The 18,544-nt window shown below is 45.7% G+C and overlaps 1 protein-coding gene and 1 long non-coding RNA gene across 2 annotated transcripts in view; one reads left to right on the forward strand and one right to left on the reverse strand.

Moving 5' to 3' along the window:
• LOC138520815 (uncharacterized) overlaps positions 1–18,544 on the reverse strand; it is a 348,850-nt gene that overhangs the window by 143,029 nt on the left and 187,277 nt on the right. The gene's annotated exons all lie outside the window — the stretch shown is intronic.
• Positions 1–18,544, forward strand: part of MFSD4A (major facilitator superfamily domain containing 4A) — a 339,210-nt gene that overhangs the window by 109,061 nt on the left and 211,605 nt on the right. Inside the window, exon 2 of the mRNA XM_069633153.1 lies at positions 17,755–17,953. Within this exon, the coding sequence (XP_069489254.1) occupies positions 17,755–17,953 (199 nt within the window). The remainder of the gene's footprint in view (positions 1–17,754; positions 17,954–18,544) is intronic.

Below are 18,544 nucleotides of genomic sequence, written 5' to 3' on the forward strand. Positions count from 1 at the left end.
CTTTCTCCTTCGCTTGAACTGCCACGCCTAATTAGCCCTCGTTGTGCTGTCTGCCATGCTCGTACTCTGCTATGTGGCTCCACCTTTTATCCCTGTGGGGAAGGGAAAAGGCTGTCAGGTGTGTGTGATTCTGATCAATTACCTGACTGCCGGACCGTTGTATTGGGACATGTCAGGTAAACGGCTCTGGTGTTAGTCTGTTGCCCTTTGTGTTGTGCGAAAGTGTTTGTGTTAGAAAATGGGGGTGGGGGGGCAGTGGTTTCTAATTTCCTACATGAGACGAGGGGGAAAAAGTGTCAAAGGAAGGGGGATACTGCGTCTCACCCGTCAGTGTCCCACTCCCTGAAGACCCCCATCCAGTTGATCCTCCCTCACTGGTTCATCCCCAGGAACTGGATTCAATAGCGATGGATGTGTACTGGCAACATGGATGACTGATCTCTGGCGACTGGCTAGGGAGACACCTTCTGGTTTCTCACAATGTCAACTGACAAGAGATTTACAACAGCTTCACAGTGTTCAACAAATTGCTGCTTCAAAACTTTCAACAACTTTTCTGGGAAAACAAGATCCACATTGATGCTCTTTAACACTTGTCTGCAAATAATGCTCCTCTCCTTCTTAATATCTTTTCCCAGAAGGGCTGCCTTTTTGCCACTCATTTCCCCCACTACACAAGCAACCAAAGTCTGATCGAGATAGCTCTGCGTGCCTCTACGCTGGTTTTGGCAATATGGGTGTATCCCATCTTGTACCGGATGTTGTATATAATATGAGCAACAGGTTTCAGAGCATATAGACCTTGCATTTGCCCCCTTCCGCTGTTGGCAATATTGACTATGTTGTGTTTGTCTCGGTTTCAATCTCACTTGGCTTGGGTAATGCTTATTGACATTAACTCTTAACAAAGTTGCCCCCTCGGGTTACTGGGTTTTCCACAGACTCACACTTTTAAAGTTACAGTGATTTGGCTTTGGTATAATGGGTTTTTGCTGCTTTTCCCTAGTTCTATGTTCAGGATGAACTTGACAATCACTTTCACTCACACGTGAGTGCTGCTTCTGCTGCTTTGCAATAGTTTGTATTCAAGACCGTTCTCTGCACTACTTTTGCTTCTACGCAGGCGTTGCTCACTTGCCGAACGCCTGCTTTCAACACGCAAGCAGGGACAGAGAGCTCCGGGGTCGCTCACAGCTTGTGAACTCAATGGGTAAGTTGTGCGCCTATGTTCCCCTTGCTGCTCACAGGATTTCAGTTGTTGTGGCTCCTCCCGACCCAGGAAACTGCTTTGTTTAGTCTGCCTTCACCTACACCACTTCCAATTGGAGCTCTTCTTGCTCCTGAGGCCCTCTGGTGCACGCCAGTCACTGGAGACAACCTCGAGGCCCTCAGGTGCACGCCAGCCACGTGAGACAGCCTCCTGCCTGCTTCCCGCTGTGCATCCTCTGCAGAACAGGTCACAAGGGGGGAAGCTTTCCTCCTGCATGTTTACCGCTGTGCAACCTCTGCACTTCAGATGTCTTGGGGCACAGACCCTGTCAGGACCGGCAGCTGACATCTGCCAAGCAGTGGTTCTGGTGTCTTCTCTCCCGTCCAGCTTCTGCCTGAGGTGCCAGCACAAGTCATGCTGCTTCTGACTCCTTCTTCTCTTAATAAACAACACCAACTCTCTGGTCTGCACCTGAGGGGGCCTTATAAGCCACTTTGTCTCCCTGAGGTGCGGGTCATCTGCATTAATGAGCTGACCACTCCTGCAACATTGTACCTCTTCAGCCCTCTTCTTCATCCGAGTACTTAGGGAATTATGGGACTTGAAGTCCCTAATGGAAAATGTAGGTCTCGTAATGCCTGTTGTTTTATTTTTAAACCCCAGTTTGTTCCTTATAACATTCTTTAAAGGAACACCATAAGAATTAGTAGTTAGCCTTGATTGTAGAGAGAAAGACAATTCTTTCATGGTAGTGTTAGTCACAAATTTCCTTTCACTGCTCCTTTGAGTGGTAGGGAGGTTTTCAGCTTTACACGTCCCCCGAATTTTAAAATGGTTTTGATTTCTCCCAAGGCCTAGGAGTGTATGATTGGTTTCCCCTCTATTTAGATGTGTATCTTTTGGAACAGCAAGATGGTTATTACAACAAGCCATTACATACTTTGGCATTGCAGAGCAATCCTCCCTAGAGGAAGACAGACACGTATTGCATCACGGCCGCCGCGCCCTCCGGCACTGGAGTGCTTTCACACTGCAGCTCGATGCTGCTATGATTGGTTGGCCACCCGCTTAAGCAGGCCAATCAGGGAGCCAGCAGGCGAATGTGGGCCCCCACCATAGGCCCACACCCTGGCCCGACATCATCTGTTCTCATTTTATGCACCTGGGCCGCCTCGGAATCAGCCGCCCGCCTGCCGCCACCGAAAAACGTGGCCGGAGCCACTGGTGGCTGCTGCCTCCCATTACAAGGTAAGCCCTCCTGGGCTGCTTGTGGTCTGACCGCCGCCGAAAGAAGTTCCTGTAATTCTTGTTATCTAAACTGCAACAATGTTGTGCTGCAATCTGGCTTACTATCATACACTGTGTAATCAATACATGAATTGGAGCCGCACTGTTTGTATTCTGAATTGGAGAGAAACCCTCTCCAAAATGGCTGCCGCGCCTTCCGGCACTGGAGTGCTTTCACACTGCAGCTCAATGCTGCTATGATTGGTTGGCCACCCACTTAAGCTGGCCAATCAGGAAGCCGGCAGGCGAACGCCGGCCCCCACCAAAGCTCCACGCTAAAGGCGCCTGTCTGAGCCTGTCAGAGGATGGAGTAGCACTGCACGTAACTGTACGATATTATTAAAATTAAACCCGATTCATGTTTCAGAACCTTTGCGCATCATACCCCCACTGGCCAAAAGCCCCCTAACCCCAGCAGTAGCTCTGCCTACTCAACAGACGTACTCAGCCTCGCCCTTAGAAACATCCAATCAGAAGTCCCCAGGCACCGAGGACTGCACGCTCCTGCACCGTATTGACCTAACCGCATAGACAACCCGATGCGAGACATTCCCAACCTGTTTAGCAGCTCACCTAAGTTGCCCACACACCCCCGTCAGCAGGACAACACATGCTGTAACTGTGCATATCGTTATTAATCACGCTTGCATCCTGCTTTGCCCCGACTGCTGAAAGTCATAGTCAAATACGCTGCTTGCTCTAACTCCGCGGCGCCATCTGCCTGACTGCTGAAACTCTAATCTAGATGCACTCAATGTTTAAATCCTGCATTTTGCATGACTACTGAAACTCTAATCTAGATGTACCCAATGTTTAAATCCTGCATTTTGCATGACTGCTGAAATTCTAATATAGATGTACCCAATGTTTAAATCCTGCATTTTGCATGACTACTGAAACTCTAATCTAGATGTACCCAATGTTTAAATCCTGCATTTTGCCTGACTGCTGAAACTCTAATCTAGATGCACCCAGTGTTTAAATCCTGCTACGCTCTCATTGTGCCCTTTGCCTGACTATTGAATAACTAATTTAGATGGGCTCAGTGGTCAAACTCCGCCTCACTATTGAAAGCCTTATTAAAGTCTCAGGGGGATAGCTCAGGTGCAACGCGCTCGCCTTGGAAGCAAGACAATGCGGAGCAACACAGGTTCGATCCCCGTGTCCACACTTAGAAACCTCTGGGTATTAAGCACATTATAAATAACCAATTAACCAATTCATTTAACTGCACCATCACTACAAACTTAACTTTGCTGTCACCACGCCCTATGTCTGACCATTGAAGTTGCATGCAAGCTTGCCCTTGCGGCGTAGAACCACTGCCTGTACTCTAATCCAGACAAACCCCACCTACCTATTGCAAGGGAGTATCACAGCCCTCCTGGCCAGGGGCCACATCGGATCCAAGGCACTCCCCATCTGAGGCGACCCCCACATGTCAAGTCTTATACCATCTCCAGACAGTAGATATTGCGCAGTCTACTATCTAGTCGGGACATACTTACCTAGATCACCATGTTGCACACTTGGGAACTACACAATCGTCTCCTAGACGTAACCTCCAAAGCAAAAAGCCTTTTGCAAATAGCACCTGTGCTCCCAGACTCAAGAGATATCCCTCCCTCCCACTTTCTTCCGAAGACACGGCCATTCCCACCTCCCTCAGATCCTCAAGAGACACCCATGACTATCAATGAACAGAAAGCATTGGACATCATAGAGCACAATCATTAATCTCCTACACCAAACATCATGGCACACACTACTCAATGTTCCCTCAAACTAAGAAACAAAAATGTAGCTTCCCGCTACCTCCAAAACTTGAAGAGCAAGCCAGGAAAGCCTTCCGCTAACCTGCTGTACAATGAGCAAACGTCCTTATCTAATATTAAGGGCACTTTCATCAACGCTAGATCCCTCCTGGCACACGCGTTAGACATAGCCGACCTGATCACCTCCTTAGACCTTGACTTTCTAACAATCACAGAAACCTGGCTCCATGCATCAGCCGGCCCTATCCTCTCCATGCCCATCCCCGAAAGATACATTATCCTTAGGAAAGATAGAACAGGATCAAAAGGTGGGGGAGTGGCACTCTTTGCCAAAAACAACATCCAGATAAGAACCACCACCAGCCAAACCTTCCCATCAGGGGAATTTATCTCGTTCAAACTCCAACTCTCACCCACATCTCCCCGCACCATCCACCTGATCTACAGACCACCGGCCCGCTGACATCCCTTGAGGAAGATATAGCGATCCTTCTCACCACTAACACCAAATCTCTATCAAAAATCATCATCTTGGGAGACTTCAACCTAGGCTTGAACGACCCGTCCGACTCCAAGGCTACCACCATTGCCAACATTATAGAAGCACATGGCCTTACCCTCAGAATTACGAGCCCCACCCACGATAAAGGACGAACACTAGATTGGTTAGCTGACCTGAACTGTCGCACCAACATCCTAGCTAACACACCCTACCCGTGGTCAGACCACAATATCACACACTTTAATATCAGCTTCTCAACCAAGCCCAACATCCCACCGCAACCCACCCCAGCAGCTCTAGCAAGGAACCACAAGAACATCACATCAGATAACATACTTCCCCTACTACTCCCAATCATCACTCATGCAAACACTACTTCTAATCCTACCAAACTAGTATCGCTGTACAACCAAACCTTACAAGAGGCCATCGACAAAGTGGCCCCACTAGGCCTTCGTAAATCCAAATCAATCGCCCACTCCAACTCATGGTTCACTCACAACCTAAAAAACCTTTGTACGGCCAAAAGAACAGCAGAGAACATCTGGAGAAAAAAAAACTCTTGAAAAGACCCATCGCTTCAACTCCATAGCAACCGATCACCAAGTTGCCACCATCCATGCGAAAGGTAACACTTACAACATGAGAATCGAGAATGCCAACTCCGACACCAAAGAACTCTTCTCTATACTTCGTGAGCTTGAATCACTTGCCCCCACCCCTGACCACTGCATCAAGGATCTCACCTGGTGCACGAATAAAGAAAATGCACTTTCCAACAACGCTGCCTCACTTCATAATAAAATCAAAAGCCAAATTGTCTAAGCTTGCCCCAGCCAACCTGCCGCCAATCTGCTCCCTCCCAATAACACCACCATCCCCAGATTCTAATTCACCCTGATCTCCACTGCGGAGACGCAAAAAAATCATCAATGGGCTAAAGGCATCCAGATGTCAAGATTGTGCTGAGAAACTTGCACCATTTATCACAACTCTAGTCAACAACTCCTTCAACTCTAGCAATGTACCAGGAAACTTGAAAAAAGCATCGGTCCCCCCTTGCTAAGAAAACCCACACTGGACCCAAACATCCCGACCAATTACCAACTAATCACTACAGCGCTATTTCTCTTGAAAATCCTCAACAGAGTCGCATACCTATGAATTAAAAAATATCTGGAAACCCACAACCTCTTAGGCCTCCGCCAATCAGGCTTCCATCCCAGTCACGGGAAAGTAACTGCCCTACTCAACCCCAAAATCCAAATGGATCAAATCAAGGATAAAGCTATTTATGAACCCAGCTATTCTGCTCCACCTAGATCTGTCTGCTGCATTTCATTTAGTCAACCAAAATATACCCTTTCAACACTTGAAACACGCAGCCCAAATCTCAACTAGTGATATAAAATGGATCAAATCCTTCCTGGCATACTGGACCATGAGAGTCTTCTCTCCCACTGCAGCAGCACAACCTATCCCTGTCACATGCGGAGTACCACAAGGTCTTAGTGTCTCCCCAACTCTCTACAATGTGTTTACTAAGCCGTTTTCTGACCTCCTCGACAAGCTGGGCGTCACATACACTAACTATGCTGACAACACCCAAATACTCCTACCTATTTCAGGTAACTTCAACACAGACACTAAACTCCTGAACAATATTGACCTCACAATTCAAGCCCGGATGGCACAACATGAGCTGGGTCTGAATGACGAAAAAACCGAGCTGCTCATCATCGGCAACCTCCCTAGTTTAAACTCACTACTGCAAACTTACAAAGCCTTCAATACCGATGGTAACGTCATCACAGTGGCTAAGGAGGTAAAAACCCTAGGAGTATATTGGGACTCACCCTTGTCTCTCTCCAGACAAGTCAATGCCATTGCCTCATCGGCAGCCTACACTGCCAAACTGATCACAGGCAGCAGACCTTTCCTAACGACAGACATACTGCATCACACTAGCCAGAGCACTCATCCTATAGAGAATTGACTACTGCAACTCCCTCTTTGCAGGTTCTAGCTCCCGAAACATCATTAAGTTGCAAATAACTGAAAATAACGCAATCAGAGCTGCCCTCAACATCCCCAAAAAAGACCACATCTCCACAGCCAGGTGAAATCTCCACTGGTTACCAGTACGTGACTGTATTAAATTCAGTCTTGTCACTAACGCACAAATGTTTGTCCAATAGCGCCCCAGCCTGCCGCGCCAACCTAATCTTCAAAGCCCAGACCAACAGACCCACCCGATCTGCCTAGTCACACCTTCTTACTATCCCGAGATTCAAACCGCAAAAGGCTGGAGGCTGCAGCTTCCCAGTAATCGCGGCCAAACAGTGGAACTCCATGCCCCTAACTCTCAGAGCGGATCTGCCGCTCTGGTTGTTCCGTAAAGGCTTGAAAACTTGGCTGTTCGCCCAAGATGGATGAATATAACCTATAGGTAATAAATCAATGCACCTGCCTCATGACAACCTGTATGTAACCCAACCTGTATGTAACAAATCTATGTACCTGCTTCATGACAAATTGTATATACGCCAACACATATCCAAGCCTTGTGGTACGACTGTAACATGATGACCACAGCAAAATAACCTATAACCACATCCTTAAATTAAGCGCCCAGATGCCTTCTCTCCTCACATCTCTGACGTCTCTAAGAAGTCCCACCACCAGCTGCACCTCCTCAGAGGTGTTCTTCCTTTCCTCTCCTTCCCCCAGAAGCTCACTGTCTCCAGAGCCCTGGTCCTCTCCAGGCTGGACTATTGCAACAGCGTCTTTCTAAATCTGCCTGCTTCTACTCTCCGCCCTTTGCAGCTCATCCAGAAGAGGACTGCAAGACTTGTCCTTGGCCTCAAGCCCAGGGATCGCATCTCTCCAGCCCTGAAATCTCTGCACTGGCTCCCAGTGGCTGCGAGGATTAAGGTCAAAACCCTCTGCATTGTACATAAGGCCATGTAGGGCCCGTGGCCTCAGTACCTTCAACTATCTCTTCCTAAATATCTTCCTTCTCGAGCTCTTCACTCATCCGCCTCCAACGCCCTCAGGGTCAGTCGCTTCTCCAAGCAACAAGTTGGTGGTAGATCTCTCTCTTCGGCTGAGGCCTCCCTCTGGAACAGCCTCCCTGCCACCCTGAAACTTGAGGAAAATCATCTCCGGTTCCGGAAGCACCTCAAAACCTTTCTCTTTGCTTCTGCCTTTTCTCCTCCTCTCCCCCGCTGACTTCCTGGCTGACACTGAAACTGCACTGGTTACCTAGCCACCCTCTGATCTCGGGCCCAGTCTCCTCCCCCGCCAGTCGCACTCCTGCACTGCCTTCCTGGCAACCCCCACACTTGGGGACTGTTTTCTCTATCCCTACAGTCCCACTACCAGCACTTGCCACCTGATGTCTGCACTTACCCTTGCACTTGCCACCTGCTGGCCGTACTTTTACCTATTGTTTATTTATTTTATTATCCCATGTACTGCACTGTCCCCTCCCCCTTACGCCCGCACTTTCCTCCTTCCCCCTTCCCATGCACTTACATGATCTGAATGACACCTGGCCTAGTAGGATCGCTGTCTGTCTTCCCTCCGTTCCCCCTCCATTGCCTCATCGCACCTTGAAACACTTGTGTATAGGCGCGTTATAAATGCCATATCATATCATATCAGGGCTCGGTTAGGCTCTACAAATGTACAAATAAATAAATAAATCCCACAGGGTCCTCTCAATCCCCTGGGCCCTTTCTCCTCCCAGGCGATCCTCCCGCAGAACACCACCCCCAAGGACAGGATCAGGAAGCGTCTGCCTTTCCCTGGCCACCTGGGAGGGGCCTTTAGGCTGGGAATTAGTGAGGCGTCCGTGGGATTCCTCACACAACACACTCAAACGAATAATTCTAGCTGGGCAAAGGAGTGAAATAAAGTAATACGTGTGAACTTTACGAGGAACCAGGAAAGCCTGGGTCTTGTGAAATGATCAGCCGACGGATTCTTCGTTGCCCCGTTCTTTGAGGATATATCAAAAAGCAATGATCAAGGCCTTTATGTCACACACTGCTGCTTCAATTAATTTACATTAAATATTTCCTGGTTATTTTACCAAAATATCATTTGCACTCACATTACAAAAATCGTTAAAAACTATTCTCATATCCACTTTTGCCCTACCACATTTATACCTTAAGGCATATCCATGTAACCCACATTAACAATGTGTTTCATTAATAAGACACAAAACAATCCAATGATTACAGTCTTGGGACCTATCATCCAGTTATGGTCCAACATCCATATGTTGATTGCTTTTTGATATTTGCGATTGTTCGACTGGAAGATCAAGGCCTACCAAACGCCCTTTTTATATAAACGTACCAGTCTTTGAGGAGAAACATTGGTAGTGGCAGGCGAGTGATCCAAAGTGGAAACGAACCAGGAGAAGAGAATAGGATCCGGGCAAAAGAGATTTAAATGGGCCTAGCAGAAAAGACATTTGCTTGATACCGAAGGAGCAGGAGTGTAACAGAAAAAAGGTAGAACCATGCCCCGTGATAAACTGTTGCGAAAGCCTGAGAAGAACTAGGGGAAGAACCATGCCGCTGGCGAGTGTTAAGCATAAGAAACCCGAAGAGACTCCGGCGACGGAATCACCTCCAGAGACTTGTGGAACTTCTGCTTGTTTTCTGCACTACATTCATGGACTTTACGTTGTAAATCTGGAAAAGAGCTGCGAATGGCCAGCTGAGAGACACTTCCCTTTTCACTTTATATTGAGTTTAAGATGTCAGGGTCAGATTAGGATTTGGAGACAGGACAGAGAACATTACCTTGGACACTCTCACACGACCACTAGTTAGTGTTGTTGAGGCAGGGGAACCCCTCTTAGAATTAGGGCAAGTTAGGACTTTTCTCCAAACCCCTTTTTTCTGTCAAATAAAAGTCCATACCAAGCTCCTGTGTCAGTCTCCTACCTCTGCACACTTACAACATACAGTGCAAGGGGGGTTTACTGCCATGATGAACTTTAGACTGCAGTAGCCACAGTCCCCACACATCAAGAGCACTAAATCCTAAATGGCTTGAAGTGTTTCAGGGCACAGTCAAGGGGCCAACCCATCACGCCCACTCCTGGCTGTTCCAGCTTCCTCTAACTGACCTCTGCGGAGGCCGCATTCAAGATAATGCCCCTGATAAGGCAGTGTTTACCCCTCTCTGCTGCCCTGTGTGAAGGTTATCAGTCTCCAGAATAAGGGCATTGGCACAGCTCTGTCAATCGCTAACTAGAACACGTGTTGGCCACAGTTGTGGCTCGTGTGCAGGGAGCCTGTTTTCTGTCTTGAGGGCAATTGCAAGCATTATTTGCCGTCACATGCCTAGGTACTCACATCATGTGCAACGTATTTCCAACAGAGCTATACTGAAGCCTGACAAGCGCTCTACTGCGGGGATTTCCTTGTCAGGTACTTGGGAGCCTACTAAGCACACCAGCTTTTCAGGACACCCGCTGACGATGCACACAGCTCGCCTCTCGATTTCCTGCACTCAAATGTATTTTGTGTTGCGAATCTGCAAAAATGGAATCGCTCTGAATCTTAAAGTTAATACTTGGAGATACTCGCACCAGCGGAGGCATGAAAGGGTTAACAAGATGTGCACTGGCAACTGCATTCTGCGTCTTCTTCCTCTTGCTCCACTCTCCTCTATCTCCTCCTTCTATTTCAGTGATTTCATCTTTTACTTCGATCACTTTTTCAGATACTTCTTCCCCTTTAGTCCATGCTCATCCCACAGGTTCTCCCTTTGATCCTTTTCCTTCATCGCTTATACCTAAAGTCTATCCTTCTCTAGTTTCCCACCTTACTAGTCGTTTCACTATTTCTCTTACCTCTACCTTCCCTTCTTCATTTAAGCATGCCTCAATTCTCCCTATTCTGTAAAAAGAAATCTTTAGATCCCTCTCGCCCCTAGAATTTCAAACCAATGACTCTTCTTCCCTATCCCTCTAAAGTACTTGAAACTGTCTTGCTTATTATCACTTTTGTAATGGATAACTCTACTCTTCCATGTTCCCAGTCTGCTTTACGTCCCCACTACTCAACTGAAACTGCTCTTCTCTCTGTTTGTGACTCACTGATTTCGCCTTGTTACTCCAGACACTCCTCTGCCCTATTCTATTGGATATCTCAGCTGTGTTTGAACCAGTGGATCATGCCTTACCTTTATCCTCTCTCTTCTCTTTTGGTTTCTCTGGCTCTGTTTCATCTTGGTTTCGTTCTTAGCTATACAATCATACGTATGCAGTACCTTGGGCTGGGTCTTCTTCAAAGTATTCCTCAAGGCACTGTCTTGTGCCCTTTTCTTTTCTATCTTTGTACTTCTCCTCTTGCTGCTATTAGTTAATTTTTTTGGTTGTCTCATCACTTCTATCCGGGTGACACTCAACTTGTTCTGTCCTTTTCCTCTTTTTCCCCTTCTATACATGATAATCTTACTTCCTGCATCCGAGCCATTAAATCCTGGATGTCAAACCATTTCATTGTTTTGATTGCGACCAAAACTGAAGTTCTCTTTTTCTGCGCTAATACGATTCCCTTCCTTGCCCTGCCTCTTTTGTCTCTTTTCCTCCTTCTCCCCTGCCTATCTCTAGCACTGCTTGAAACCTTGGTCTCTATCTTGATACTGATGGATCTTTCTTTCATCACATTTCCATCTTCTCCCGTTCCTGTCGTTATCATCTTTTTAACATCCGTTAAGCTCGGCCCTTTCCGATGTTTAATGCTACTAAACGTTTGATCTCCTCACTAATTTTCTTACGTCTATTGTATTGTTCTACCACACTTTTTGGTCTTCCAGTTTCTAGCTTAGCTCCTCTAAAGTCTGTCTTCAATGCTTCCATTCGTCTTGTATATTTATTCTCTCCTTGTGATTCTATTTCATTGTCCCTATCTTCTCTTGGCCTGCTGGCTTTCTTTTCATTCATGCCTTAAATTCAATTTCCTCTGTAGTGTCTTTAAATCTCCATATGGCCTTGCGCCTTCTTATCTTTTGTCTCTTGTCACTTTTTATCTGCCCTCTCAGTCACTTTGGTCTCAGTCTCAATTCTTATTATCGGTTCCTCGCCCCCCATGTGCTGAATACTTTTTTGTACTTTTAATTTGCTTGCACCACTCTTCTGGAGTGTTCTTTCCCTCTCTCTTCATCCTCCTACCTATTACTCTCTATTTCGCACTACCCTTAAGACTCATCTCCTTCACTCTTTATGTAGATCTTGAAAATGTTGTATCATTTGCAACTTCATTGTATTGTATTATAAGTGCGTTCTGTACAATGCTTTGGAGTAAAGCGCTATATAAATGTCAAATAAATACAAAAAATACAAAATACAGTCCAATGGCAGAGGCAGTTTTGGGTGCCCAGGAGGTGGGTGTATTCCGAGGGGCACCGAAATCGGAAATTATTCCAAAGCAGAAGCTGATGTTGGGCATTTTCAGTGCAGAGGCAGTAATGCAGCCCCACAATTGTATTGAACAACCATTTGTAGCAAAGGACCTTCAAACAATGTTGGGTGCATGAGGGGCTTGGGGTTGGGGGGTGTTTTGCCCCCACATCAAATGTTTTAAAATAATTGTTTGTAATGGTGCACTTTACAGGAAATCGTTGAGAACAATGGGGTAAAAAGCTAAACAAATGATAATACTTGCTTCTCTGTGGCAGGGGTCTGCAGCCTTTGGATATCCAGAGGTTGTTTTGGACTGAAACTCCCACCGGCCCAACCCAGCATAGTCAATAGTGAGGCTCAAGAGAGGTGTGTTGCAAAAAATCTGGAGATCCGCAGGTTGCAGATCCCAGCTCTAGGCGAACACATACAAAAATCGAATAGATGCTAAGTCACTAACGGCACAAAGGGGCTGTTTGTGCCATTTTCGTGAAACCTCTTTCCACAATATATGCCAGGATTGCAAATTCAAAAACACTTTAATGAGGCTGGTACCCAGAGTATATGTCAGAATTACCAATAGAAAATACTGTCCTGATGCTGTGGCCCACAATATATGTCAGCATATCCACTGTAATTAATTTACATGGTGTTGTGGTCAAATTATATGCCAGCATTGAAACTGTAAATCAATTTAATTTATATTTCTATCCTGAAGGAACAATGCTCTTTTGATCACAAAACAGATAAGAAATCAGATTTGATGGGAAGCAGTGAACCTCTCACAATGGGGTGAGTTTGAGGGAAATTCGGACCAGGTTGTGGAGGAGGGGATTGAAGGGAACAGTCACTGGGGACAATACATAAGTAGACATACAATACATAGATTACGGACAATGAACATTGGACATTCTTAAGTGCAGGTAGGCTGTATGACCAGCTGTGCTTGGGATGTGACCATGATGGGTGAAGTGCTAGGGTGGAGGCCCATGCAAGTGGAGCAAGAAGAGTGAAGGAAGTGAGAGGAAGCACAGGGAAGACGAAGAAGCACAAAGGTAGTCGAGAAGGCAGAGCAGAGATTACAAGAAGGCTTGTAGAGTTGGATAGATACAGTGGTGCCTTACCATGGATAGATTTGTGAACCAGGAGAAGACGTTTAAATCTGGCCCTGTTTTGCATCGTCAGCCCTCCAGCCTGGTGACGGAATGAGGAAGTATGTGTGTAATGAGTGTGATAAATCTGAGTGTTCTCACATTTAGCCCTCCTAGGATCTCTGTCCCCTTTCAAGTAACCAAGAGAAAGACAAGGCTGCCATAACCCGACCCTGGGGGCGAATCTATGCTGGAGGATTACCTGGGTGGAGGGTCCTTAGGGATTGGAGAGAGGGTACCTGAAGGCAAGACACGGTATCCCTTTTCCTGATATATATTTATCTAAACCTCCTCCAGTCTTTGTAGGATATTGCTGTTCATATCCTAATTTTCCCCCTAAGGTTATCCGAAGTACTGTGAAGAAGAAGATGCCCCAAGAAAAGTACAGACTTCCTATAGGAAACACAGAATTGGGGATGGCGATGCGCTCAGCACCAATAAAGCAATTAGTAGTCACTTCAATATGAAAATTAGATGATGACTTTAGCAAGGGATTATCCCGGAGATTCGAGCAATATATGGCTACGAGCAGCAGAATTTTGATCCTCTAAACCCTATTTATCACACCCTTCTCATGCGGTGCTCCCAGACCATACCTGACGGACCTTCAGGATTACGCAGTGGGAAACTCTAAAGTGTTCTGCGCCTTGAAAACGACCAGCGTGTCGAAACACGTGTCGGCTGTTCGCAACTGAATTAAAGTCATCATCTAATTTTCATATTCAAGTGACTACGAATTGCTTTATTGGTGCTGAGCGCATCACCATCCCTCACCCCCAATTCTGTACTTAACTTGTAGCAACCTGGGTGGACAGGTTGGCGGGATCTGAGTGATTGTTGCCAGCACACATTTCATCAATTGATTTTACTGATGATAGAAACTTAGGGTGATCATTAGCGCACGGATATCCAGTTTCAAATCCACCCGTTAATCTATTCCTATAGGAAACACCACTATAGTACTGGACAAAGAAGAGGGGTTTTGAAGCCTACAAGGCTGAAGGTCAGGCATGTCTTCTTAATTGGATTGATTGGGGTCAGGCAAATGAGTCTGAGAACATAGACCTGCAGCCCGTTAGAGGCCCACAGGTGTATAAAAGGTGGAGTTCACAAACACCAAGGGGAGAGCAAGAGCAAGAAAGGAGGGAGCGAGAAGCCAGTGCGATGAGAGAGCAGCAGGAGAGACATTCCAGCTAGTTGGAAACCAGAGAAGAACGGGACACCGAAACGCTGAAGGACAGAAGAGTGAGAGAAGCTGTCATTGCGTGGCGAGGGAGCCGTGTCTCCAAGGAGTCAGAGAAGGCAGGAGAAGGGTACCATGTAAGGTACCGGTCCCTTTGCTGTGGCCAAGAACTACTTGGTCTCCTGAATGGCAGTAACCATCCAGGGGGATCTGAGGGGCAGGCAGTGAGACCCTGACCTCAAATCCCAGAAAGCATCTTACCGAGCAAATCAAAGATAAGTTCATCGCAGCAGGTAAGTTTCAAGAGAATGGAAGGAAAACCGGTGCACGTATAAAAGTGAAGGAATTACATTGTAGCGGAGTGGTAGCGTGTGCGGTCAGCATGTTCTCAAAAGCCTCAAAAGAACTAATTAAGACGAATGCATTAATTGAATTGGGTTTTGCAGAAACATTGTGTCAGAGTGGTCACTATTAAATGATACGTGTTCAAAAGTCTCTGACTGAGGAAGGACATTGTGAAAGTATCATGAAATTAGGATACAGTGAATCAGAGAGTGAAAGCGATGAACTAGCAACCGAGGGGAGCCAGTGAAGTATGGGCAAAATGCTGATCAGGCAAAACAAAGCTGTTACTGAAAGTCAAGCTGGTACATTATAGAAAGGAGAGCCAAAGAAGTATCAAGAAAGGCAAACCCTGAATCTAAGAACTGGTGAATCCCTATAATTCGTCAAAGTGGTAGAAGGCTGGATAAGGGCAGCAGGTTGCATGACCTGTAATGGGTGGGTCGTGCGGCCTGTTAACTGCGCCTAGACCCGGACGGCTGACAGGGAGAAGTGAGAAAGCAGCTTTGAAATACGAATGCTATTGAACAATGTGAGTTTTGTTGAACATTGAGAGCAAGTGCTTAAAGCTTGGGGAGGGGAACCCTGAACTACTTTGGAACATTGTTGTTTTGGAAATCAATACTTGAAGGTTGGGGAAGGTACCCTCTGAGCTCCTTTAGAACATTGTTGTTTTGGTGAAACAGTGCTTATGTTTGGGGAAGGGAACCTTAGCACCTTTTCGAACTTTGTGGTTGGAACTGTATCCTGAACTTGTGAAGGGGATTTAAGACTGTTCCAGACTTTATGTTGAACACGATTGAAGTTAGAATATCCCCACACTACATTTCTATATTTGATGTGAGGGCAAGCATAGGTTTTGACACAGACAGACTTTTGAATTGAACTTATGGACTTAGACTTATTTCCGCCATAGCTGTTGGGCAAGTTAGGCATTACACCCATCCTGACATTTTAATAAAGTTTTTCAAAACTGTTACATCTGCTGTCTGTGGCATTTCTTGATAGCATATCTGTCTCACATGAGGGAGTTCAACGAGAGTCCTGGTTGCGAAGTTCACAATCTTGTCCAGAGAACCGAAAGCAGAGTTGGGGAGAACAGAGAGGATGTTGGCACAATAGTCCAGTTTAGAGAAGAGATGAGTGGTTAAGAGATGCTTAGTGGTGTTGAAAGAAAGGAGGTGCCTGACTTTCCTAATATTTAAGAGGTTCAGGCGAGCTGCTGTTCCAGTTTTGGAGATGAAAGTGAGAAGGTGTAAGGTAAGAAGGGTCAGAGATGACGCTGAGGTTTCTAGCTGAAGAAGAGTAGGGCAGAGTGTCAGCTGGGGACTGGATAGGCAGTGGAAGAGATGAGAGGGAGCTTTTGGCAGGGAAGAACAGCACCTCTGTTTTGGTAGAGTTTAACAGATCCCAATTATATACCCTGCACTCTTCTCATTACTTGAATTAGTTCAATTTCAGACTTGTTCTTTAGTGAATTATATTGGGGTTTTCCATATTTCTAAGGTGCAGATGAGAAACCACACCCCTGGCATATGGGATGTTTATAAACAATTGAGACAGAAAAAGTTCCCACTTTGGGGAACTCGCGTCCCCTGCACACTCTAATTGGCTCAACTGATAAGCCCAACTTTTTAGAATGATTTTAGATTTCAATGTTATATTGTTTGTCAATAATTTCATCCACAAAGGAGTTGTTATTATAATCTTCAAATGATAATTGCTCTCAAAAAAAGAATTTCTAAAATGTTTTGTTTTAAGTTCTGGTTCTTTAATGCCCAACGCGTTTTGAGAATATTTTCCTCTTCTTCAGGGGCTGTTTTTACTAGAAATAATACATTTGAGAAACATAGTCAATAATTTTTCTTACTTTAAGCACATTGTACAAGACAGTACCAAAAACTTCAAAATATAATGTTGTCAATGATTCCCAATTGTGCTCTTTCAATAACAAACTCATATATATCAGGTTCTGCTTTGTGTAGATGGTGATCAATATGTTACATCCTCTGTAACTATATCGCTGTTGTCCACGGGTGAAACATTTCAATAATAGTAGTCATTCATTATTCTATCAGTTCACTATTAATCTGAAATGCCTTGTCTTTTTTGTATAGAATCATTTCTGCTTTGCATTCTCAGTGCTGACCTGTGTTATCTTCTCATCCATGTTTATCCTAGGAGGCACGGTCTATTTCTTCTCTTTATCACTGTGGTTATCCTCCTGCGTGTGTGTCTCGTCGCTTCTGATATAGGTCATCGTATATTCACCATGATGTGGTCTTGTGATTCTAGTACAGGTGAAATTGCAGGAGTGCAATGCCTTAGGGACTGCCGCCTAAGTTCTAATAATCATATGATGTTTCTTCTAGCTGTCAAAAAAAATGATACATGTATATATCTCTTTCTGCTTACTGTTCCGTAGTGAGTAGCAATTGTTAATAGATCATACTTATTTTGAGAAAAAATATCTTAAAAGGAGATTACCTGAATCCGAGCACAGGTAAATAGAGCAAGTGCTGAGTTAATGTACTGTTAGTTCAAGAATTGAACTCTGTTTCAATAAGGGATTGGCCTACAAATGGAATTCTGTAAATAGGTAGAACATTAGGTTAGTCAGACAATGTTCGATCTCTACTGTGTTTTAAAAAAAATAACATCTGAGCGCGTCAAATGCAAAGCATTAACGTGGCAATTCTGTGTGTAGATCACAGCTTTGAACAGGGCTTGCATTTTCTGGGTTGTCAAGTCTATCTTGAAATGTTAGACTATCCTTGTAGGAAGCCACCTCTGCTCACAATGCTGCATACCCTTTGTCCCTGTGGGTGACTTACCCTAACTTGCTTGTAATCCTTCTGTGTCCCCTTGATCACAGGTTGAAGCAGTCGCTTTTCGTCCTCTTCCTCTCCTCCTTCACCATCTCGCTGGTCTTTGCCATCATCCCCTTCTGCGATCATGTGGTGGTGCTGGCAGTCGTGATGGCCGTGGCCGGCCTTGCAATGGGCTGCATTGACACCATATCTAATATGCAGCTCGTGAAGATCTACCAGAAGGACTCTGCCGTCTTCCTGCAGGTCAGTGCATGACCTCCCACACACACTGCCTCCTCAGCAGCACGCATGACCTTATAATTAGGGTGGTGTTCCACAGCACATGACCATCCCGCATGCATGACCACCACACTGGGAGGGTGATCTTTTACTGTACATTACTTTCTCATGTGCATGACTTCCACCACACATGACCTTACCATGGTCATGATCTTTGCATGTATATGGCCCCCCAGGAAGGATCAGTTCCACATCACATCTTCCTGAGCGTATGGCTTTTCCCAGTGCATGACCGTACCTCATGCATGGACTCCTACAAGTCAACCGCCATCACATGCAAGACATTCCTAGCTTACCACCGACATTTCCACAGTTGGGTCACCCTCTGTCCTGACCCGCTATTAGGTCACTGCACTTGAGAATATAAATGAGGCGTCTGATTTTCTGAGCACATCTCGTTACTCTTTCGGTACCATGTCCCATGACTATGACACCGCCAAAACAAATGATGTCAGGTCTGCAGCCTGACTGTGGGCTGCCTTTACTGGTGTGTTTGATGATGTTGGGTATGTAGCATGACCGTGGGCCTTTACTGATGTGGTAGCTGATGGCGGG

This window comes from Ambystoma mexicanum, chromosome 13, assembly GCF_040938575.1.
Source record: "Ambystoma mexicanum isolate Mex_15411 chromosome 13, UKY_AmexF1_1, whole genome shotgun sequence".
Lineage (NCBI taxonomy): Eukaryota > Metazoa > Chordata > Amphibia > Caudata > Ambystomatidae > Ambystoma > Ambystoma mexicanum.